We start from the raw sequence: 25,121 nt of genomic DNA, 5'->3' as shown, positions 1-25,121 counted from the left end.
AATGTTTATTAACCATGCCCATCATCATCATTCACCTCTGGATTGTAGTCTGGTTGATAGGTCTTCAGGAGGTGGGAAACCGATTCATGTCTCCAAGGTCTCTTAACTTCTGCTTCATAATTCATTTTGCCTTCGCGGTACTGGGAAAAAAATATATTAGTGTCTCACTCTTTAGAAAAATAATCAAAAACATCAAAAATATTTCAGCTACTTAGATAATCGGCTTCCCTCAATCCCGTAGGTCTATTCCGGAAGTAAGGTTTAATGCATGAAATATATCTCCTCACTTAGGCTCTCAGCGTGTTACACCTTGATTGCAATGACTTTTTGTCCATATTTCCACCACTAGGCCATCTTTTAACGAACTCTTCCATAATTCTATTAGGATATGCTCCATCTCATAGGTAGTACCCCTTGTCGTAGTTTCTGACACTGATTTGAAAATGACAAAGAGGTGTTACACCATTAAGTTGTTTATCGAACAAACTCGAAGCATGCAAGACATTAAGGTCATTATTCTGCCCACACAACCCAAAATAGGAATGTCGGATCCATCTATCATATGAAGCTACCGCCTGCAGACCAACCGTGGGATTTGACTTATAGCCCACGTGGGATCTTGCTTGTTACACTGGACATTCTCTCCGTACCCAGTAAAAACAATCGACACTACCAAACATCCCAGGAAATCCACGAGCTTCATTTTATGCAAAAATCCTTTCAGTATCTTGAGCGGTAGGCTGACGCATGTATCGGCCATTTTAAATCCAAATAATTGTATTCATAAACTCCATAGCATAAAAGTAGATAGTGGTTGCTCCCATTTGTGTGTAATCATCTAAGGAATCTGGTGCAATACCTTTGGCAAAATGTTTCATGACAACAACCATTTTCATATATGGAGCATGCTCAGGAATACCGCAAGCATCCGTTTTTTTGGCGAAAATCATGGTCATAATCACAAACTTGCTCTAAAATTCTCAGAAAAAAGGGACGAAGCAAAGCAAATCGACCTTTGAATTTCTTTGGCCCATACATACAATTGGAGTTGAAGTATTGTTGCATCATACGTGCATCGACATCTACACGTTTTATGTGCACCCTCTGATGGTTCTTGACTTCATTCGGGATGGATTGGTGTATTCCTTTCCTCCTCGGTGACTCCAAAATCGCAGGCACTGCTAAAACATTTTGTTCCGTATCATCTTCATCATCCGGAAGACCGAACAAAATTCTTCTCAAAGCTCCCTGCATAATGTACCTAATATAACGAAAACAAAAAGCTTCATAAAAAGTTAAGACACTCCATAAAAAAAAGCATTTCAAACACGCCATAATAAATAACACCCCATAAAACAAAATCACTTAAAACACTCCATCAAAAAAAAAAACTCCATAAAAAAGAAATAACATCCCATATGTTTTCATAAACACTACAAGTAATCACGGGTAGGTTGGGAGTATCGAGTATCAAAGACAACGTTCGTCAAGAAATTTATAGGTATTACCTAAGGAAGCTATACCCCAATCATATTCACCAACGTTTATCCACTCTTACACTAGCATCCGCAAGAAGAAAATGACCAAAATACCAAAGAAAGAATGCTCGTGTCAATAGCTCTGCACATCCACTGTTGTCTAGGTTTTCTCTACTTTTAATGTAGTTTTTCAAGGTAGCCAAGGATATGGAATTAGTTTTAGAGTTCCATGTACCATGATTTTTGAAATCTGGGAAATAAATATCATCCATGACATCATATGTTAGCTCACTACCCAACTACGGCATAACTACTTGACGTTTACTAGGGTCACCAGTGGGAATCCCCGTTAACATGTACCAATCTAAAGGAAGGATGCCAAGCTCAAACTCCTTAAAATCAAATCTCTTGGTTTTTTCCCACCATCTCTCAGTTATGGCTTCAACTAAGCCTCCATCTGTATTGGCGAAATCAAGCACCAAAACAGAAGAAAATCCACAACAATCACAGTATGGTTGTGCTGGAGGATTATTATTCACTACAATTTTATATAACACTCAACCTATTTCAAGCTACTTCTAAAGTTTATATTTCGAGGATCACCATAACATCGTTACATACATGGTGATCTTTATTCTTTGTCGATACTATTTCCAAACCATCTTGAAAATCGTCCATACTCATACTACGATCAATAACGAAAGCAATAAAAATTAATCACAAGACTAATTAAATTTCATACAAATTTAACTACAAATTTCATTCATTTTCATAACAAATAATCAAGCAAATATCATATAAATTTTCATCACGAATAAACATACAAATTATACAAATTTACCTACAAACTAATCATACAACTTTTCATTCATTTTCATCACAAATAATGAAAATTTCATTTTCTTCATCACAAATAATCAAATTAAACCCCCAAAATTTTAAAAATCAATTTCAATCATGGATTGTAACACATATCATCTAAATCATCCAACTCATCTTATATCAATCATCAATTTCATCAAAATATCATCATAACCAAATCATAAAACTTAAAACCTAAAATTTAAATTTCTTACCCCAACCGATTTTATGGACGGAATCGAACCAAACCACCATCAAATGATTCCAATCTTGATGTTGATCAAACCCACAGAGGGAATTGACAAAATGATGAAAAAATCGAGATCGATTCAAACATGCGCAGTTGTTGGCGGAGAAAAAAAATGAAGAACAAATGAAGAAAATGTCGACTTCTGTTGGTGAAATGGGGTTTTTGGCTGCGCTGTTTGGTTCAGCGCAGTTGCGGAATGGTTCAGCGCAGTTAACCAGTTTGACTGGTCATGCACTGTTTCATTAAGCTAAAAGTGCAAAAAGTTATTGCGTTGAACGATTTAGCGCATCCTTGTTGTTTGATTCTTCGACTAGCATGCTAGATCAGCAGTGCTATTGGACTGAGGAGGTTGTCCTAGATGCCAGATTAGAAGACCATATGACTTAGCATAATGCTTGTTGTTGTTGATTCTATTTGAAGTGTTCTTGGAAAAAGTTTTATTCTTGTTATATTATAACATTTGTCACGTGAAAGACAACTTTTCAAAAGCTATTTTCCCATAAAGCCAAACTGTGATGATCTTGCTTGTTATATCAGACACTTGTCATCTATGTACTCGCCCATGTTAAACTAAGTTGATGAAGATTCACCATCTTGGGCAAGTTTTCTTGTTAATTTTGGTTTTTTCTATCCTGCTATTCGTCGCTTTTTGGTAGTGTTATGGACTTTGAGTTTGGAATATGATTGATCTGATTTTCAGTATAACCTCTTGGGGTGGACTGGTCTAAGGTGAAGTATATGGTGTGCCATTTTGAAATGCTTTTGAAGTAGGGGAATATGGAGATCTAGTCGGTACTTGATTAGTATACCTACCATTTGACAAGTATGGGTTAAATCTATTCAGCTCCATCAGGATGGTGAAACAACTTTTGAATTGGAAACCAGTTTAGCGCGATGGATTGGTCACATGTGAAGTATATGGTGCGCCATTTTGAAATGTTTGTGAAGTAGGGGAATATGGAGATCTAGTCGGTACTTGATCACTGTACCTACCTTTCGACAAAGTATGGGTTAAATCTATTCAGCTCCATCAAGATGGTGAAACAACTTTTGAATTGGAAACCAGTTTTACGCGATTTTTGCCACTTCGTTCCTGAATTTAGCAAAAATTAGGACAATTTTTTGAGTTCATTTTGACTATTCTTACCACACTAGCTTCAGTTTCACCGCTTCTTGCGCATCGATGCAATTGCATAACCGCAACTACATATCGACCAACCTTTTTGTTGATACTTGATAGTGCCGAAACGTTACGGCAATCCGTCACTATCATTTCTTCACAAAACAATTTCGAATTTTTCTTGCCAAAAGGTTGCACCATTTGGGCACCGTTGATAGAAGCAAGTGTAATATATATGTAATTTCTACAAATATTTTTGGTCTTCACGATTAAATACTTTGGACGACGAATTTTATCGGAAGCTTGAGATGACGTTGGTCGTGAATTCCATAATCTACCGGAGAATGAACAAACAACAAAAACGGATGGCCAAACTAACAAATAGTTAATGGTGAATGAGTATTTCTTTAGAATAAGAAAAGATCTAGTTATCATAAACTTTCTCTTACTTTCTTAATTTATTTTTATCTTATCCCAATACAAATAGTTAATCAAAGATCTATGGATCTCCATCTCACATTTAACTAAATTTTATGTTATCTATGTTACATATAAACAAGGGTATATATGGAAAAACCGTCATTGAAATTGGAACTCCATCGATCTAAATGGACTAGAAAGGTGAGTCTGAATTTGTGCACACTCCTTAACGGATGTGTACGTAACATTTCAATCTCTACCACTGATTTCATTAGGGAGTTATGTAACGAGGGTTGAGATTCTAACCCAAATCCCAAAAATCGAATTCAAATTACAAACCCCAGCTACTTCAGATTCAGCTCTATTATGAAAACCAGCATCAATTGTAGTACTACCACAAAGCTGAAACTGCTGTTAGTAAAGGAGGAGGAGAGAGTTAAGAGGTAATGGGAATGGGAGTAGAAAATGAAACCACGTTAGACAGACAACTCGGCACAAAATTAATTTAATTATTAATGGATATTTTAGTCTCAAGGTACAAAAGAACTCGAAGACAAATGTAAGCCATGTGTTCACTTAAGTGGTTGTCATCCGTCTTTGGACATGTATAGACGAATGGTCAGTATTGCTCACATATGAAATGGGTTCATTATTTGGTTAGCTGCTAACATTGTAGGATCGGGATAAATGAGATAACAGCTGAATTTTTGTATGTATGTTCGCCTAAAATTATTATTATGCAGTTAACGCGTTTAAATATGTATGTGTCCTAAAAAAAAATTGAGAGTATGCACACAGCACCAGCACCTAGGGCTGTTCATGGTCGGTTTTGGTTCGGTTTCTAGCCAAACCGAAACCGAAATCAATACTATCGGTTTCTAAAAATCTAAACCAAACCAATCTATTAACCATTGGTTTGGTTTCTAAATGGTTCCAGCCGGTTTCGGTTTTTCCCAGTGGTTTTTGGTTAACCAATAGTTATGTCAAACGATTCAAAAAAAAAAGATACACAAATTTACAGATAAAAAAATCGTAGCTGCCGATAGTATTGGTTTACACAAATTTACAGACAAAGAAAATAAATAAAAAAATATCAAGAATAGTTAAAGTTTACTCTAAATCTAGAGATCAAAAGAAGATATATAATATATCTTAATTTAGTTACTGATAAACAAAAAAGAATGAAGAAAGGAAGAAGAAAGTCGAGTAGCAGCAGTGACTGCTGTAGTTAGGGGTGGAGAAGGGAGGCGACTGAGAGAAGGAGAAAGAGAAAGAGGGAAAATATCATACTGAAATATTAGATTTAGGATTTCTATATATCTTCTAAATCAATGGGTAGAATCTAATACTTGTTAATCAAGGTAGAAACTAAGTTTAAAAATTAATCGGTTTTACAATGATTTTTGGTTCGATTTTAGAGGTCAAACCAAATCAAAACCAACACTATCGATTTTTCACTTTCTACACCATAACCAATCCATTAGTAAATGATTCGGTTTGGTTTCTTCCTAGTTGATCTGGTTCGGTCCGTTTCCAGCGAAAAACCGAAACCATGTTCAGCCCTACCAGCACCACTTCGGCCACCACAAATATATCGTCACCAAAATTATAGCTTTTGAACAGGGCCGGTTGTCGTTTTCAATAAAATCAGCATTTTAAGTAAACTGTTTTCATGTTAGGCAAAAAAATTTCGTTGTGACAATAGGTAAGAAGAAGAGCAAGCCATCAGTTCTTCAAATGGAAATTTGACAAATTTTGTTTACGTTTGTAAAAAACCCTTAAATGACCTCTTGGCTTTATAATAGTAAAGATTTGTAGGACAAAGATAAACACTACCCAAATTCTCATTAAAAGAGAAGTGCAGAATAAACAAGTTTAAGAGAAAGATAAACATTACTCAAATTCCTATTATAAATGGAAGATACAAAAGATTTTGTTTGCCGACGTGCAGTTCACGTGCACTCCACTTGTACATGTAACATGTTTAAATTATTCACATTTCACAGAACATACAACCATGAAGGCATGAACAGAGCAAACAGTCGCTCATAACATTTTTAACGGCCACTCAGAAACTAAACCAAGAGCTCCATGGCTGTTTCCTATCCCCAATTAATTTCTCTACCAAATCCTAATTTCAGAACAAACAATCAGATATATAACACAAAACCAAGAGTCATAAACAACAATCCGAACCAATACTCTGCAGACCATTCTATACTAACCTTAATCGATCAATGTTCAAGTACAGTTCATTTAAAGGAAATCCATGCTCAAATGCTTCGTATCGGTCTACTGTTTGACCCTTTCTCAGCTAGCAGATTCATCACAATCTGTGCACTTTCTCGTTTTAAACCACATCTTGATTACACACGTAAGGTATTTGATCAAATTCCGGAACCAAATCGTTACACTTGGAACACACTTATTCGTGCTTATGCGTCAAGCTCTAATCCTACTCAGACCATTCACATTTTCAATCAAATGCTTCTTGAGTGTCCTGATCGTCCGAATAAGTTCACTTTTCCTTTTTTGATTAAAGCTGCTTCGGAAGTATCAGATTTGAGACAAGGAGAAGTTTTTCATGGGATGGCTGTTAAAGCTTCACTTGATTCTGATGTTTATATTCTTAACTCTTTGATTCATTTTTATGCTGCGTGTGGGAATTTGAATCAAGCTTACAAACTGTTTCTGAAGATTCCTGAAAGAGATGTTGTTTCTTGGAATACTATGATTACTGCTTTTGCTCAGGCGGATTATCCTGATGAAGCTTTAGAGTTGTTTAGAGATATGGAGGAAGAGAATATGAAGCCAAACGATGTGACTATGGTTAGTGTTCTTTCTGCTTGTTCAAAGAAATCGAACTTGGAATTTGGGAGGTGGGTTCATGCTTATATTCGGAAGAATGGGATAGAAGGAGATTTGATCTTGAATAATGCATTGCTTGATATGTATATTAAATGTCGTAGTCTTGAAGATGCTAAAAGTTTTTTTGGTAAAATGCCTGAAAAAGACACTGTCTCGTGGACTACGATGCTGGTCGGGTATGCAAGTTTTGGGGAATTCGATGCTGCTCGCAGAGTTTTTGATGAGATGCCAAGTCAAGATATTGCTGCTTGGAATTCCCTGATCTCAGCTTATGAGCAGAGTGGTCAGCCAAGGCAGGCACTGGGTATTTTCAATGAACTACAGATGAGCAGGAAAGCAAAACCTGATCAGGTCACTTTGGTGAGTACACTTTCAGCTTGTGCTCAGTTGGGTGCAACAGATTTAGGGGGATGGATCCATGTATACATGAAAAAACAGGGTATCAAATTGAATTGTCATCTCACAACGTCCCTCATTGATATGTACGCCAAGTGTGGGGATCTAGAGAAGGCACTCGAGGTTTTCCGTTTTGCAGAGAGGAAGGATGTGTATGTTTGGAGTGCCATGATAGCAGGGTTAGCAATGCATGGACGTGGCAGGGAAGCGGTTGATCTGTTTTTGGATATGAAAAATACCAAGGTAAAGCCCAATGAAGTGACCTTTACAAATGTGTTATGTGCATGTAGCCATGCGGGATTAGTAGAGGAAGGTAGGATATATTTCAATCAAATGCTTCCGGTGTATGGAGTTACACCTCAAACAAAGCATTATGCATGTATGGTTGATATTTTAGGTCGCGCTGGCCTCTTAGAAGAAGCCATGGAATTGATAGAGAGGATGCCAATTGTTTCTGGGGCTTCTGTATGGGGTGCACTTCTTGGAGCATGTAGGACTCGTGGAAATGTTGACTTAGCTGAACATGCTTGTAAACGGTTACTTGAGTTGGAACCAAGGAATCATGGAGCATATGTGCTTCTGTCAAATGTATATGCAAAGTGTGGTAAATGGGAAGAGGTTTCACGGTTAAGAAAGGTTATGAGAGATGCTGGAATTCAAAAAGAACCAGGTTGTAGCTTGATTGAGGTGGATGGCGTGATCCATGAGTTTCTTGTTGGAGATAACTCTCATCCTTGGTCGAAGATGATCTATACTAAGTTAGAGGAGATAGCATCACGATTGAAATCAGTTGGGTATGTGCCAAACAAGTCCCAGGTACTTCAGGATATAGAAGACGAAGATGTGAAGGAGCAAGCCCTATACCTTCATAGTGAAAAGTTAGCGATAGCTTATGGACTTATCAGTACAAATTCACCTGCACTAATTCGTGTAGTGAAGAATCTTCGGGTTTGTGGGGATTGTCACTCTGTTGCTAAACTCATATCTAGGGTCTATGACAGAGAAATATTATTGCGAGATCGCTATCGATTCCATCATTTCAAAGGAGGCCATTGTTCTTGTATGGACTATTGGTAACACATGCTAAAAGTGATTGTGCATTCTTCATAGTTAATACAGGCAGGGTATTTAAAACCATATCACTTGATCCTAGTTAAAAGTAGCCGAGCAAAACACTCACACTTTATGCGGAGTTCTATGTGGGCTTGCAATCAATTTCAGATGACCAGGAAACCACTTCCCCAAGAACCAGGGCTTTCTGGGTACGGCCTGTTTGTATGGGTATGTTACATGTTCATTAAAAAGTTCTGACGTGCCAGAATAACTGATCAACTGCTGTGGGATTCTTACGTGTTGATTGATGTCTTTATCAGGTCGATGAACTCAAGGAAGCTGATCAGGTTGTTAGTTAGGGAAATTTCAAATCTGTGGGAAACCATTGAAGTTCTTATGTAAAAACAAGCCAGGTATGACCTCTTTGTTGATTGTTGTTTACGGATGCATATCACCTTGCTGTCAAATATTTAACGAATTCAAGGACCTGAAATGTTCATTGGGACATATAACATCCTGGAACAAGTTACATCATTATCTTCATTAAAGTGTTATGGCGGGTAATCCTTACACCAGCATTTGATTATGTGCTGAACAATTCAAGGTAAGTATTGTGTTAGCTGTCATACATTGAAAACCCATTGTCCTATTTTCTTGAATCTGCTCAATCCGGATTTTGAAGCTGGGGACCATAATCCATATACCAGACTATATGGTGAAGTAGTTCAGATGGGTTAAATACTTGACTAATACCAGCAGTTGCATTTGCATCAAGAACACCACATATCTTGGGCTATCAAAAACATTTCAATAACTTACAGAGAGAGAACCACTTCAATTTTTTACTATGGAATTTACCTGTAAGGATTTAACTTGGATTCTGCAAATATTTTTGTGAGTTGACAGAATCAGGATATCAATCAAATATGGCACTTTCAACTTTGATTTTAAAGAATTACATACTTATGTATAACCCTGGACCTTAGTGATTTGGTCAAGTATTTGATATTTTACCCTCTAGATCATATAAGTCATGGCTGGTTGATAATTGACCCTTGCATGGTCAAAATCGTTTTTCATTGACCACAGTAGCCCATTTTTTATTTATAATGATTGGCTGTGGAAACTAGTCTACAAGATAGGTGCAAAATCTCACATTAGATTTTAATGATTGTATAGCTTGTGTTTACTTTCTTCAGTTCAACTCTTTCTAGATATTTGAAATCGCATTAAATTTTAAATTATTTCGAGTCATTGCCTTTTTGTTTTAAAAGCTTGATATGTCAGTTGAAATTTTCATACTTGGCGGGAAAAGTCTATGGGTGTGAGTGGTCTAGGCGTTTGTGTTTGCAATTTAATATTGTGGCCTACATGGCCTTGCATAATGATCCGAAGCCTGATTTTGGGCGAGCACTGTTTTCTTTATCTTCTATGAAGTCCCACTGTTTTGTTTTATGATCGGTAAAAGTCCCATTATTTTAGAGTAGATCTGCCAGTGCATACGAGATGTAGGGATTGCAAGCGTCCTTAGCTCAAACGAGTGCTGAGTACTGGGAACCTGGACTGCAGAATTAAAAGGTCCTAGAGGCCACTGTTTGGAGTCAATACTGAATAATAATGACTGGTAATTCTCCTAAAAAGAAGTAGACAAGCCGCCGGACTTATGACCCACCATGAAAGTGAGAAAAGATGATTCATAAATGGTTTGGCAGATCTGTGGTCAGGGCTTCTGAAGAAGTACTGCATCATTTAGGTTTTTGTTAAAGATGTCTAGGTGCACGAGGTGCAATTTAAGGCACAACAACAATAGCTGTTGTTCTCACCCTGCTTTGGAACTGTTTATTCATTTCAAGTTAATGTGAATGGTTAGAACCGAGAACTTTTGTTTCAATACTATCGTTCATGAAATATGATCAAGGCCAACCATTTTTAGGGATGTTTGCAGTTATATAAGAGCAGTCCTATTTGAAAATTTTGATTTACGACTCCAAGACGTCAGATCCTGTCCTGATCATGATCAAACCTGGGCTTTCCCATGGTGATGTGGTCGATTGGATGGCTGCTCTCTAGTAGTTTACGTGTACCGGTCATCCTCTTAGGGCTGCTAGTATAGGAATAGGCTTGCTTCAGCTATGGTGCACATAACTTCTTTCATTTAAGGCTACAAAATTATTTGTTAACTGTAATACTATTCTGATTGCGAAGTCAAAGACTGGAGTCTGGAGCAGCAGAGGCTCATCAATCGTTTTGTATTTTTGGTGTTATTTTTTCGTCGTTTGCGTTTGTCGGATAAACTGCTGGGGAAACGAAGAGCTTATGTATTTGTGAGAATTTGATTAGATTAATGATAGCTTAAGTCATTTTCGTTGAATTAGATTAGATGCCCGCACGTTTGCTTAATATAAAAGCTGTGCAGGATAATTTAATTAGCGTCTCCGCTGCGCTAAGGATGACACACACAATGAACATAGCAGGTTGAAAAAGTCCAGTTGAAAGACCTGAAACGAGAGAAGAAAAAGAATATGGAATCTAAAGATTCAACTACTAATTAATTTGAATCCCAACAGTATTTTTTATTTCCGATAAGAGGTCAATCTTATTTCCGGAAGTCAATAACGGAAATTGAAACAGTATCCGTCACTTTTTTGTTTTTGTCGGTACAAATCGCACCATTTTGGCTTGTGGTATTGCCGGTGTTGAACTGAGATTGACAATATCAAGAACGGCAATATACTTCATTATTGGTCTGGAAGTACCAGGTACGCATGCTCATTCAGATTGGGGTTTGATCTGGTCTGTGTTTGAAGAGATCAACTCAATCTACTTTTGTCTAGTTTCAACAAGTCTTTAGTCTACATTTATTACACTACCAGCATTTTTTATTGTATTTTGGATTTAAGGAAAGAAAAGAAGTAACAGTAGAAAATGATGAGCTAGTTTATACCATGACCAGTTTTAGTTAAGGGGTTATCTCAATCTGAGTATTGCCCATGTTACATGCACTTGGTGTTGGAACAAACTTTTTTTTTTCTTCTGAACTTGACTAATCAATCCTCGTTACCTTTCCCTTCTTTTAACTCAGTCCGTCAGTCATAAATATGATGTTTTTACTCTCTTTCGTACATCTTCTGTAGTACTTGTGAATTTAGCTGAAGCTGATGTAACTGATCAAGTTGGCTGGCTTTGCTCAGGGGAGATAAGCCGAGAAAGCCATATATAAAAAAATCAATAGGATTCGTTGACATGATTAGAATGACATAATTTTGACATTTTAACGTCAATTTTAACGACAGTCATTTTTTTAAAAGGCAGTACTTTTACAAAAACAAAAAAGTCATTGGGGATCGCCAAAAGTTAAATAGAGGAGAAAGCAGGAGGAGCTGAGCTTAACTAAAGAAGGTTGCTCTTTATAACATGATCATTTCAAGATGACAGTAACACGCTTTTAGCCGTCCATCTTGACCTACATGTTCCTATCATCATTCTTCATTATTACAATCTTAGTGTAGGGGCGGCATGTTTTATTAGAGGGGCGGTATTTTAATAGGACAAAAATGGTCATTACTTGATCATCTAAGATGTCCCTTATCAAAAAAATTGGAAATGATAAATTAACCCTCGTTATTGATAACCTAGTTTAGTGATGATAATCAAGTTTAGTGTTAATGATTAATTTCACTTATATTAACTCAAAATCAAAACAAAATCAGATTTTTAGAGTTAAAAAGAAAAAAGTTTAGAGGAGAAGACAAAAAAAATTGTGATATTTGTGAAATCCTAGATTTTGATTCACTCAACCAAAATGAGTGATTCCAGTGACCCGGTATACTTCTAAATTAGTTCCCATTAGCTTTTTCTCGCTCAAAATTATCTAAAGTACGTAACAAAATCAAAACTTTTAAATTTTCAGAAGAACTTACGGTTGCAATTTTGCTCGTGACCAACCGTAACTCTTAGTTACGGTTCGTAAGTTATCGAATACCAACCGTAACTGGTTAAATTTGGGGAAGATCCAATTGTAAAATCAGTTACGGTTGGTAATTAAATTTGGACAACAACCGTAACTAAATTACGGTTGGTAACTAATGAATCGAGACCAACCGTAACTACCCTACTACGGTTGGTGTGTCAACTTAACTTTTGAACCGTAAATCATTATTTGATAAATTCTTAAAACACAGGATTATTTAAGGTTGGTATGGTTGTTTGAGTAACAAACCGTAACTCAATTACGGTTGATAAATATGATGCAAATACAAACCGTAACTGAACATATTTCTCAAAACTAAGAACTTACGGTTGGTATTTGAGTTAAAACCAACCGTAACATCAACCCAATCTACAGTTACAGTTCGTATTTGAGTTATTACCAACCGTAACTCACATGCAACCAGAAATTTCAATTTCAATTTTCATACAAAACCCTAATTTTTGATACAAAATTAACTTAAATCCAACACGATAAACTAAACCCTAATTGGGTTTTTCCAAACATTTTTCGCATCGTCGATTAATCGAAGACGATGAAATTTTCAGTTTTAATGGAGGTTACGGTTGATGGAGGAGAAGAGAAGATGAAGAAGATGATGAAAAAAACTGATTTGATTTTTTCTGATTCATTAGGTTTAAAAAAAATTGATTTGATTTTGGTTGATTTAAGGTGAAAAAGATAATCTAGTCAATTTACATCCCCTTTAGGACATCTCCTAACCAACTAAAAGGACATTACTATCACAATGCCACCCCTCTAATAAATCATGCCGCCCCTGTAACAATCTTGCATTATTAACAACAGAGAAAAACTATATAAACCAAACCGTTTTCTGATTTTAAAAGAATGAACACTTTTAACCGTCTTTAATTTAACTCCACCTAAAAAACACCCACTTTTCCCCTTAGGTCTTCTTCTTCTTCCACTAGTAGTACTAGTCTAGATCAAATTCAGTAGAATAATTAGGTTATCATTTCTGTATGATTGGAGCTGGATATGATCTCATCATCCCTTGCTTCTTAGCATTTTAATAATCTCCACTCACAATTTTGTAAGTTCAATTCTTCTTTGTTCTGGGTATTCATTTTGGTTTTTTGATTTTGTGTTGGGGTGGAGGAATTTTGAGTTTTTGATATCTCTGCTTAGTGTTAGTGAACAGTTGGGTTCTTAAAGTCACTCAATCTCTCTTTTTGTTAAACAGGGAGACATTGTGGAATTAGGGATGAAGCTTTGTGGCTTCTTTGGTAGGCATGGAAGTAACCAAAGAAAGGCAGAAGGTATGAGTGTATTGATTGGAATCTTCAATTCACACCATAAAAAGTTAAAAAAATGAAGGAACTGTGGCTGTAGGTTCAATAAAACTTTTTGAAATTGATTTGGTATATATAGTTGCTTCAACAATTTGTGAGAAAATGTTTGGATTTATACCTCATCATTGCATTCTCTAGCCCAATTTTTGATGCGAATTTGACGACCTCGCCTTATGTCAAATGTTAAGGGGAAATTTTCACAGTATATATTGCTCTTGATTTCATGTAGTTTACAGCAGCATTCTCTTTCTCTAGGCAGCAAATAGATCTTAATTTTTGTTATTCTCCCTCTTTTTGAAGCAACAGAATCAACCTGCATATAACTGAGCTTACTTGACCTTGTTTTTCAATTGTTTGTGCTCAGAGATGAATACAAATGTAAGGCTGTTTTCGTATAGCATGTTGAAGTCTGCTACTGAGAGTTTCCATCCGTCAAAGAAACTGGGAGTAGGTGGCTTCGGAGTTGTCTATAAAGTAAGATTATGACACTTCATACAATGGGTTGATTAGATCCTTTGTCATCATTGTCTTTGTCATCACCGTTCGTGATGCGAAGACAACGAGAGATTTCTTCCAATGTTAAAATGCCTTTGGCGTTCTTGTTTTTTGGTTTCAGGGGACCTTAAAAGACGGAACATATGTTGCAGTTAAGACTTTGTCTGCTGAATCTTCTCAAGCAACACGTGAGTTTCTGACGGAAATTGACACGATAACAAATGTTAGACATCCAAATCTAGTTCAACTAATTGGATGCTGTTTAGAGGGAAGCAATCGGATGCTGGTCTACGAGTATCTGGAGAACAATAGCTTAGCATGTGCTTTATTTGGTAAGTTTCATCATGGTGGCAGCTCTATATGAAATAAGTTTGATCAAATATAAGATTAATGAGCCCGAAGTAAATGGACTCTTTCTTATTGTGAGTTTAGTTAATTTGTCCTTCCTCTCATTCAAGTTGGCCCAAAATTTATATGCTTTCTTGGAATTTTTCTTGAGCTTTATTCCATCTAAACGCACAAAATCAACACAGTTTTTTTGCTTAACGGTTCCAGGTTCGAAGAGTAAAAGGATTCCTTTGGATTGGCCAAAAAGAGCTGCTATCGCCATCGGTACGGCCAGAGGACTTGCATTCCTTCACGAGGAAGCTAAACCACAAATTATCCACAGGGACATTAAGGCTGGCAATATACTTCTTGACGCACAATTGAATCCAAAAATTGGAGACTTTGGATTAGCAAAACTATTCCCAGACAATGTCACTCATATCAGCACTCGAGTAGCAGGAACAATGTGAGCATAACTTCTCATCCTTTGGTTTTTATATAATGAAAAACTTTTATGCAATTCCATGTGAGCTTTGTGTATTGAGCGGACAAATAACAATACAAGTGTACTGACGGCTTATATCATGGATGCATGATGTGATGCCATACTATTATGAACCTACAGCTTCATCTGTCTTCATTTTCTGCATTTCCTCGTTGAATCTAGTGTTGACTTTGTACACTTGCAGGGGTTATTTGGCGCCCGAGTACTCCTTGCTGGGACAGCTAACAAAAAAAGCAGATATCTACAGTTTTGGGGTGCTTCTTCTTGAAATTGTAAGCGGCAGAAGTAGTGGTACATCAGCGTGGGGAGAGGAACTTATGCCTCTTGTCGACTGGGTACCCCTCTTCTCTCTCTCACCCACAAATATTCTAAAATGAGACTTTGAACTACTGTATCATTTCGTTGTTCTGTATGATTAAGTATACGATTGAAATTTACAGACATGGAAACTGCGGGATGAAGGTAGACTCTTAGACATTGTAGATCCAGATTTAGCAGAGTACCCAGAGAATGAGGTATTGCGCTTCATTAAAGTGGCCATGTTTTGCACGCAAGCAGCTTCAAACACAAGACCATCCATGAAGCAGGTTGTGAAGATGCTCTCGAAAGATGTAGCTCTTCCTGAAATGGAGCTCACCAAGCCTGGTTTTCAAAAGAGCAACATCACTCAACAATACTCTGGTAGTGGTAGCTCACAAGAGGGGTCCTCTCAACAGACTCAAAAAGAAAACAGATCGAAGAATCCGTTTGTAACCTCAACACAATTGACCACGCCTCATGTAACCTTGGTGAACCCTGAACCCAGGTGAGAAATAGAGTAGCATAGCATATACATTATACACATAACAAGTTGCAGTGACGTTCCAGTTTTTGCCTGACGATAAACCTTTTTGGCTTCTATGTAAAGCAACAGCTCAGGGTACAAACATTTACACCCATTGTGTGTCCGTCAGAAAAAGTAAATAAAAGAATAGAGTGTAATTTTTAAACCTTGATGTAAATTCAATATCTGATATATTAATTCTTTTGCTACCTGCTTGAAATTTATGGAAGTATTACCAGTGACACTGATACTTCCATGTTACTGCATTGGACTCTTGACAAAGACTCATAGTTACAGAAAGATCAAGCAGAAAACTAGTAGCATCGGCCTCTCCAAAGTTCACCAGCACCCCCAAAACAGAATTCCAACATGCTGTCCCACACACCCTTCACAAACTGCCCTACAATAACATACTCATTAACCATCTTAACATCAACACCGGACGTTTGAAACTGAGGGAAAAGCAGCCAACAGGATGTGATCATCATGAACGCAATTATCAGAGGTCCTGTAACTAACGGATGCAACTGCCACTTGTTGGCTGTAAAGCACTTCTTGATTTCAATTTCAAAAGATAAACAAATTCCATTGAGAAGCAACAACGTCAGGGCACTCCATGTAGGCCAAAGCCGCCCTAAGTAGAACAATAGCAGCTCATGCATTAACCCATAGACGGCAAATGTAGCGAGTATCCCCACATGTTGCGCCCAATTTTTTCCTATATAACGAGTACAAGTAAATCGTACTGGATTGTATACCGTCGGCCGTAGAATGCTAGTGACCATTAGATTCCACCTATGGCCCCAAAAGTTCTGCAATGAAGTTGAGAAATATGGCTCATTGAATTGTGGTTCGAGTTCCAGTTTTCGTCCAAGAATAAACGGCGTTAGGATTCCTATTAAGGCTAGAGCGAGTTCCAGGACCAAGTACAATAAGAAACAGTATAGATATATGCTAAAATTTGGGTGTAAATTAAAAAAAAATTGCTCATGGTTGTAAATGATGGGAATCAACAAAGCCACAAGTAAGATTTCTAATACATAGTATATGCCTGATTTGGGTTTAACATGAGATTTTGAATATGGGTTTGTTTGTATGGGAGAACAAGCAATGATGATAAAAAATGTAAGAGAGAAAGATGCTGAGTTTGGCTTTGATAAAGGGCCCTTTTCAAATGAGAAGAGAAGAAGTTTGAAGTTGGTAAGCCAGGAAATGAAGAAACCAGTGATACCAGAAAGATGAGCAGAAGACAGACAAAGAGGTAGGAGAGAAAAGATGGAGATTATGGGAAGGACAGAGATAAGTCTAAAGAAACCTTTTGGGATGTTTGCTGAAATGAAGTAAGAGTAAGTTAGCGATGCAAGAATTGTAAAGCATACCTTGATGAATCTCCATAACTCATCACCATGATAATACTCTTCTTCCATAGAAGGTACTATCATCAATTTCATCTTGCAGATAATCTTCCCAATCTCGATAAGAGTCAAACGTAACACTAAATGCATTTACACTTAAAGACAAATTGCAAGACTTTGTTCGGAGTCCATGTGCTGCAGTGCTAGCTCATGTTTTTTATTTTGTTTTAATAAAATCACGTAGTTTTGACTATCTCTAAGTGAGAAAGCCTTACAAGCAATGTAAATTAAAATAAAAAATACAAACAATAAACAATAAACAGTTAAACCACCGATGTACCTCAAGGATGAAATACGATGCTATGTTGGACACGCATGTGCTAGCTCATGTTAGGAAATTAGTTCTTCATACCTATTTTCACCGACCATCTAATAGAAATGTTAAAAGATAATGATCGGTTGTGTTAAGTTTTTGATAAAAACATATACAGAGAGAGCGCCTTATATAGGCAGTTACAGACAGATTGTCATAGACAATTACAGTTAAAAAACAGAAAAGTAAAACGTGTGTTCAACACACTATAATTACTCAGACTCTCTATCACTCAGACACAGTCAGACAGATAGAAACTCAGACAAAGCTAAGCTAATTATTCTGACACACCCTCTCAAGCTGATAATGTTGGAAACATAACAGTTTATAGCCAAAGATAGAAAAACAGGATGAGTGAGGCCCTTGGTGAATAAGTCTACAATCTGATCTGCAGAGGAAACATGACTGATGCTTAGAAAGGCAGAGCTCACTAGCTCTCTGATAAAGTGGTAATCAGTTTCAATATGCTTTGTTCTTGCATGAAAAACTGGATTGCAAGCCAGACTGTATGCAGAAGTATTGTCACAATATAACACAGAGGGTTGTTGTAAAGAGATACAGTTCACTCAAGAGAAAAGATAACCACACAACCTCAGCAGCTGCAACTGCCATGGACTTATATTCTGCTTCAGCTGAGGATTTGGACATTGTTGGATGCTTCTTGGAAGACCAAGATACTAAAGAAGATCCAAGAAAAACACAAAAACCTAATGTAGACCTTCTAGTGTTGGGACAACCAGCCCAATATGGGTCACTGTAAGTAGTTATTGAAGAAGCATTACCTGCAGATAGAAGTATGCCAGACCCAATAGTTCCTTCCAAATACCTCAATATCCTTTTTTGCTAATAATAAATGTTCAGAAGTAGGAGCATGCATGTATTGAGATACATAGTTGACTGGAAAACAGTTGTCTGGTCTTGTTAATGTCAAGTACTGAAGACCTCCTACCATACTCCTGTAAATACTAACATCTGAAAGAGGAACACCAGTTGATACAGAAAGTCTTGGACCAGGAAGAACTGGTGTGTTAGCATGCTTGCAGGTGGGCATGTCAAATTTCTGAAGCAAATCAATGGTGTACTTCTTCTGAGACAATAGCAGCTGAGACGAATTATTTTGAAAAGATGCTTCAATTCCTAGAAAATAGTGAAGTAATCCAAGATCCTTCATAGGATATACATTCTACAGAAAGCTAATGATGTTACTTGATAAAAAAATCTGATGGGCATGCCAAGATAATAACATCAACATACAGCAAGAGCACTGCCATAGAGTTGTTGTGTTGATAGATGAACATTGAATGGTCACAAGAAAATCTGAAGAATCCATACTCATCAAAGTACCATAGAATCTCTCAAATCAGGCTCCTAGAGCCTGGTTTGAGATCATATAGACTTCTGTTAAGTTCACATACATAATCTGGCTTAGAAGAATCTACAAACCCCTTTGGCTGATGCATATAAACATCCTCTGTAAGAAAACATGCAAAAAATCATTGTTCACATCCAGTTGCTTCACTGACCATCCTTTAGACAAAGCAATAGTAAGAACCACTCTAATAGTTGTAGCTTTGACTACTGGACTGAAAGTCTCAAAATAATCAATATCATCCTTTTGATTATAACCCTTGGCCACTAATCTTACCTTATATTTATCAACTGATCCTTTAGGATTGAGCTTTACTTTATAGACCTATTTATTTCCAAGCACATTATAACTAAGATCTGTTTTACTAGAGACCAAGTATCATTCTCATTTAGAGTTGTGATTTCATCTTTCATAACAACAATAAATTTAGGATCTTTAGAAGCAGGTTTAGAAGACTTTGGTTTAGTCACAGAAGTAACATAAGCGTTAAAGGAAGAGTGAACTGGATACCTGACCATGCACTGAGATACAAAATCAGTGGGAAGTTTTTTTCTCTTTGAATTTCCAGTTTTTTGACCTTGTGATAATGGTTGATGAAGGCTGATTAATAATGGAGACTTGAGAATCTTCAGTTGAAGTAGAATCTTCAGATATATGTGCAGAAGTATCACTTGTAAGTCAAGTACTTGTACATTTGTAATATCAGATAGGACTTCTGAAGCAAGAAGAAAAGTACTTGTATTTGATCCAAATGGAAAAATATTCTCATCAAATTAACATGGACAGAAATGTTCTTGGTTTGCAAATCATAACATTTATAATCTTTGTGAATTGGGTTATACCCAAGAAAACACATTTAGCAGACTTTGGACTTAGTTTGTCTACTCTATAAGGCTCTAGATTAGGAAAGCAACTATATCCAAACACTTTAAAGAAAGAGCAATATGGTAAAGTGTTGAATAATACTTCATAAGGATATTTGAAATGAAGTACCTTAGTTGGAAACCTATTTATAGTGTAAGTTGCAGTTAAGAAGGAATCATACCAGAAAGCCTATGGTAGACATGCTTGAAAGGATAAAGTGTTCCCCATTTCAGTTATGTGTCTGTGTTTGCGCTCAGCCAATCCATTCTGCTAATGTAAATGTGGACAAAAAACTATGTATATAATACCACATTCATCTATAAAATCTTTAAACTGTCCTTTAACCATCTCAAGAGCATTGTCACACTGAAAAAAATTGATGGATGATGATAACATATTTTCTGAAGTATGCTTGAAGTGTCGAAAGCAGGATAAACTCTCTGACCTACATTTCATGGTATATATCCAGTGATATCTTGAATAATCATCAATGAATACAATATAGTATTTGGAACCGGGGACATCCGATAAAATTGGAACAATACAGAGAAGATTAGCATGACCCCTGCGCAAGGATGACACACATAAATCGAGATAAGCGTACAGGATCTGTTGTTTAACAAGAGAGTTCACTCCTTGCGGGCATGTCGAGCGACCAGATGTGAGCATGACCGCAACAGTTTCCAGTGGCCGATCCACCTGCCTAATTTTTTGAACGGGTCATTACAAATGGTATCAGAGCCGACGACGGGTCACCTGTCGAGAGTGAGAAGGTACGCTGGACGGGATTGGTCCAGGTGCTTCTTATGAGGGGAAGAGAACGTCGGAGATCCGCGCTTAGGTAAATCCGGAGTCGATGACGACTCCAATTTAAGGTGGTGGTATTGTAATACCCCGATATTTGGCAGTGGTTGGCCAAAAGGAATATAAGTAATGGTTTGTCCTTTCTTAACACCGAGGCCTTTTCAACACAATTGGCTCTAGAGTTGGCACTGAAGTTAAGAGTGCTCAGGCGGGAGCTGTAAGGACCCGCAAGCTCGTCAACGCCATTAGACCGGTCAAGTGACGATTTAGCCGATAAATACTCGATTAGTGTAACTCGAACGTTAATTATTAGAAACTAATCTAACAACGATTTAGATACGAATCTAGTACCGTTAGATATAACTCGAGAAGTTATGCAGAATGGATTACTCGAACGTGTCATTCGGACCAGACGAAGAAGTACTAATCATCATATTGATTAGAAGGGAAAAATAATCTGTTCACAAATAGACCAACTTGGTATTCCCTTAGCGAAGCGCGTAGTTGCAATAGCATCATCTTGGGTCTTATCCGCAGATCGAGCAGATAAACTCATATTCCCTTCTTTCTTTCTTATTTTTCTTTCTTCTTCATTCTTCTCGTTCATTCTTCCTTTTCTCTCGTCGTTGTTCTGTGAGGCGAGAGTGAGATGTTTTGAGAGTTTAAACAGATTATTGTGATCGTATGAGGTGAAGAAGATTATGTAATTGGTGGTGTTGATGTTGGTTGATCATGAGAAGAAGAAGAGATGTTGATGCTGCTGTAAGTTAGAAGTTAGGGTTTCCGTGGGTTGAAGATGAATTAATTGATTGAATTCGAGTTCTTAGGTGATTTGAGAGATTAATCGAGTTGTTGTTCGATGAAGAGAAGAAAGGTTGTAGTTGAATTAAAGTTCTGATGTTGATTCAGTGGTGAATCGAGAAAGTTAGGGTTTGTATGGAAAGTCAAGAAAGATGAAAGTGACGTTCTAAGATGATGAGTTTGAGATGGGTAATGGGTGAATTGAGGATTTAAAGTTGTGTGACAGATGAAGCTAAGTTTCAGAGGATGAAATTGAGGAAGGTGATTGGGTTTATGGTTCTTGATGAAACAGAGTTTTGAGGTTCATGGATTCGAATATTAGATGGTGTTGGTGGAATTGGTAGTGAAGAATTAAAAGATGAAGGTATCCAAATCTAATCAAACTTCATAAGAAGCTAATTCAGTTGCAGGTCTGAGACTATTGAGGTAATTATTATCCTTCTCAAAGAAATTGGTAAAGTTAATTCGTTCTGTTGTTGAACTTATGTGATTGTTATGAAATCATAAATTTAGATGAATGATTAGAATAAAGCAGAGGTGGTTGAAATGAAACTCAGATATGGAATGGATGAATGGGTTGTTGTATGTATATGATATGGTTTTATATTGAGATGTTTGTACAGGAATGGAGTTATTTTGAGGAATTAGAATTAGGTAAAGATGTTTGTACTCTTGTTGTATGTGTGAATGATATAAAGATGGTGATGAAACTAAAATTGAATCAGCTAAGGTTATGTGGGGAGTGTAGTTGAGTTTTACTCAACTGGCATTAGTGATGTTAAGGCAAAGAATCATGGGTGTGGGTTGGTCTATGTGTTTGGTGTTCATAGAATGGTGGTAGTATTAATCTGGTAGAGAAGTTTATGATGTTGCTATGGGCCTGGTGGTATTGCAGTTGAGCTGGTAAGAGTGGATTGTCAGGTTGTTACTTGATCTAAGCTGAGGATGTTGATTGTTGCAGTGAGGATTGTAGTTGAACTTTAAATGAATGAATGAACTACATATGTTCAAGTTTAGATTAATGGATAAGGGATTGTTATACAACTAGTGGTGTAGGCAGTGTATATAGGAATGGGATTGCAGATGGCTGGGTTTTGTTGGTGGAGTAGACTGTGTTGCAGTTACTTATGGAACTGAAGTTGTAGTCTAATGAAGGGAGCTGAAATGTGTATGCAGTATTGCTGGTGTTGTTGAGCTGAGTTTGGCTGTGGTGATGTTGTAATGTGCAGGAAGGGTGTAACTGAGATGGTAGTTGTAGGATTTTAGTTAGGTATTGCTGTGAAAAGCTTAAAGCTGCAATTGCAGGTAAATTTAGCTTGTAATTGTATTTGAGTTATAAAGTTTTCTTTAAATGAATGCGTTTAGAATTGAGGTGTTAATGAAGTAGGCGTGGCTTGTCATCAAAAGAGGTGGGAATACTTTAACTCTTTTGAAACCATTGTTGTTTTCTTTTACAAAAGTTTATGTTTATCAACTCATACAGTGTTTGTCATGCATTCCATGCTTTATATAAACTGCATTATGATAATTATGTCGATTCTTTGAATCTTTTCATGAAATGGAAAGGACTTGTAAGGTATGTCATTATGAATTGTTATGGGAAATGAGAATTTCCACGTGTGGTATATAGGATACGCTCCTTCACATTTATATCTACATGAATTCAGCTTTTATGCTTATATCGGTCGACAGTTTGCGAGTTCGGAATTGTCGACATCCATATGTACGATTAGGTATGGATTTGCAAGTTCGGAATTGCACAATCATATTATACATTGTTTGACGAGGGAGTTTGTCCATATACATGTTTGTACATTCCAGTGACTTAGTCACTTTGATGTTTGGGAAAACATTAATTGTTTTCCAAATCTTGCTCATGATTTCTTTAAAGTTAAATGTTATTCCTAATGGCACTCTGTGCTCACCCTTTTCCACTTTCAGTTTCAGAGATATATCAGAGTTGCGCGGCGAAAGCTTAGCTAGTTAGTTAACTTCTGATGTGTTTATTATATTGTATATCTGTAAACCAAATGACTATTTATATGTATCACTCGAGAGGAGTTCTTGTATATATATTTCTGAGCGAGGCTAGTTTTGGGTCAAGTTTTTATAGTTGATTCTTAATTAAATGTTTATGTTTATGTTTTAGATTCTTAGTGCCTCTTTATTTAGTTAATCTCTTGGATTAGTCAGTTCCTAGCTTAGGGGGCGCTACAATGTTGGTTTAGAAGTGGGTTGGGTTTGTGAGATAAATCTTAATCACTAAAAGCTATCAATAATTAAAAGAATTATTTGATTGATTTGTTTGTTTGGTTACTTGTTTATGTATTAAAGTAAAATTTGTAGGGTACACCAGTAACCGTAGCTATTAGAGACTAGAAAGTAATTAGTTTAAAAATGTGTGAACACGTAAACAATCCAATATCAGAAGAAGAAGAAAAAAAGGTGAGATTAGTATTATTGATAGATCTTCAAAGTCACATAGAAATTTATTGAGTATCTTATTTATGCGTGGGGTGAACAATTTATAATTACATAAATGTTAATAATATTTTTGGACTCAATAATATTTCTAAGAGCAGTTAGAATAATAGTATTTGGATACTTAGTGTAATATTAGAATTAAAAAAAAAATCGTATATTAATAGGATACTTCACATTAATAACAAAATTTAAAGATTATTAGGATATATATTACAATTTTATGCAGACACAAATTTAAATTATGTTAAATTATCAGCGCCAATATTTAACACGATATAGTATATAGACTCGACATGAATAAATAAAATTTATAATATCAATCTTTATGCGAATGTAGAGTTATATTCAGAAGATTAAGGCTTAGTGTACCAACTGAACTATCAATTTAAGAATACCGAAAATAATAATACGATTGATAATAGTATTCGAATAATTAGGCTAGTAGGAAATTTATAGTAGATTATGTTTGGAAAAGTTATATAAAGGTATTATAACAAAGTTAAAAATATCAGATATTATAAGTTGACGTGAATGAAATTTGGATTACTTACAATGATAAAATAATTAAATAATAACGGTAAATAAAAATAAAATAAAATAAATTTTGATGATTAAATTGCATAAAATGATGTAAACTATTCATATATTCTACGAAATAAATTTATCGGACTTACACCAGTTGCGATGAAAGTTTTGAGACTAATTAATCTTAATAAATTAATTTTAATTAATCCAGCATTGGGGAATAGTGAAGGTTGTGTTTTCTCTGTTCGTAGGAAGCCATTTTTGGGAATGGCCAACCTTGACAGGGCAACTGCATTCAGAGATGACCGATCATAGAAGTTTAGTATAATTCTTTAGGAACCCGATAGATATAATTTCACTTAGAAAGATTTGTAGGATTCTTCCTTGTAACTAGAGATACCTATTTTACAAAATAGGAGTTAGTGTAAAGAGCTTAGACTTCCCTATTTGATATAACTAGTCTATTGAACCCAGAGCCACAAATTTTAGTTATAGAAACCATATAGGTTTGTGCTTTATTTCTCATTGTTTGCGCTTAGATAGGAGATAGGATTATTCTTTAAGGTGGGAGGTTTTTGAAGACCAGAAGAATGGCTTGATTTTCGAGGACGAAAATGATATAAGGTGGGGAGAATGTAAGGACCCTCAA

At 36.3% G+C, this 25,121-nt stretch overlaps 3 protein-coding genes and 1 non-coding gene across 5 annotated transcripts; 3 read left to right on the top strand and 1 right to left on the bottom strand.

Annotated features, from left to right (window-relative positions):
• Positions 1-6,070: 6,070 nt before the first annotated feature.
• LOC113307928 (pentatricopeptide repeat-containing protein At2g29760, chloroplastic-like) lies at positions 6,071-9,054 on the top strand. Of its 2 annotated transcripts, none has more exons than XM_026556400.1 (2): positions 6,071-8,655; positions 8,767-9,054. In XM_026556400.1, exon 1 carries the CDS (start codon positions 6,221-6,223, stop codon positions 8,468-8,470), a length of 2,250 nt encoding a protein of 749 aa, XP_026412185.1. In that variant the 5' UTR covers positions 6,071-6,220; the 3' UTR covers positions 8,471-8,655; positions 8,767-9,054. The 2 variants fall into 2 exon arrangements, with proteins under 2 accessions (XP_026412185.1, XP_026412184.1); XM_026556399.1 differs by having other exon boundaries at positions 6,071-8,674.
• A 4,232-nt stretch (positions 9,055-13,286) lies between these two features.
• On the top strand, positions 13,287-16,106 carry LOC113313645 (putative serine/threonine-protein kinase). The gene is made up of 7 exons (XM_026562437.1): positions 13,287-13,488; positions 13,639-13,714; positions 14,112-14,221; positions 14,364-14,574; positions 14,798-15,035; positions 15,259-15,409; positions 15,515-16,106. Exons 2-7 carry the CDS (start codon positions 13,660-13,662, stop codon positions 15,881-15,883), a joined length of 1,134 nt encoding a protein of 377 aa, XP_026418222.1. The 5' UTR covers positions 13,287-13,488; positions 13,639-13,659; the 3' UTR covers positions 15,884-16,106.
• LOC113313644 (acyl-CoA--sterol O-acyltransferase 1-like) lies at positions 16,056-17,426 on the bottom strand. The gene is made up of 2 exons (XM_026562436.1): positions 17,277-17,426; positions 16,056-16,709 (listed from the first exon to the last, which is right to left on the bottom strand). Exons 1-2 carry the CDS (start codon positions 17,400-17,402, stop codon positions 16,212-16,214), a joined length of 624 nt encoding a protein of 207 aa, XP_026418221.1. The 5' UTR covers positions 17,403-17,426; the 3' UTR covers positions 16,056-16,211.
• Positions 17,427-20,362: 2,936 nt separating this feature from the next.
• On the top strand, positions 20,363-20,469 carry LOC113314511. The gene has a single exon (XR_003342450.1). It is a non-coding gene; the product is annotated as a U6 spliceosomal RNA (small nuclear RNA).
• The last annotated feature ends 4,652 nt before the right edge of the window (positions 20,470-25,121 follow it).

This window comes from Papaver somniferum, chromosome 9 (genome assembly GCF_003573695.1).
Source record: "Papaver somniferum cultivar HN1 chromosome 9, ASM357369v1, whole genome shotgun sequence".
Lineage (NCBI taxonomy): Eukaryota > Viridiplantae > Streptophyta > Magnoliopsida > Ranunculales > Papaveraceae > Papaver > Papaver somniferum.
Note: the sequence above shows the minus strand (reverse complement) of the source record. Positions and strands in the feature narration are given on the sequence as shown.

What these genes read in the sequence shown, in the direction of transcription:
- LOC113307928 (XM_026556400.1), top strand. Translation starts at nt 6,221, where the DNA reads ATGGCTGTTTCCTATCCCCAATTAATTTCTCTACCAAATCCTAATTTC.
- LOC113313645 (XM_026562437.1), top strand. Translation starts at nt 13,660, where the DNA reads ATGAAGCTTTGTGGCTTCTTTGGTAGGCATGGAAGTAACCAAAGAAAG. An exon ending in CTTAGCATGTGCTTTATTTG is followed by an intron (nt 14,575 to 14,797) that starts GTAAGTTTCATC and finishes TAACGGTTCCAG; the next exon opens with GTTCGAAGAGTAAAAGGATT. An exon ending in TTATGCCTCTTGTCGACTGG is followed by an intron (nt 15,410 to 15,514) that starts GTACCCCTCTTC and finishes TGAAATTTACAG; the next exon opens with ACATGGAAACTGCGGGATGA.
- LOC113313644 (XM_026562436.1), bottom strand. Translation starts at nt 17,402, where the DNA reads ATGCATTTAGTGTTACGTTTGACTCTTATCGAGATTGGGAAGATTATC. An exon ending in AGTTATGGAGATTCATCAAG is followed by an intron (nt 16,710 to 17,276) that starts GTATGCTTTACA and finishes ACTTCATTGCAG; the next exon opens with AACTTTTGGGGCCATAGGTG.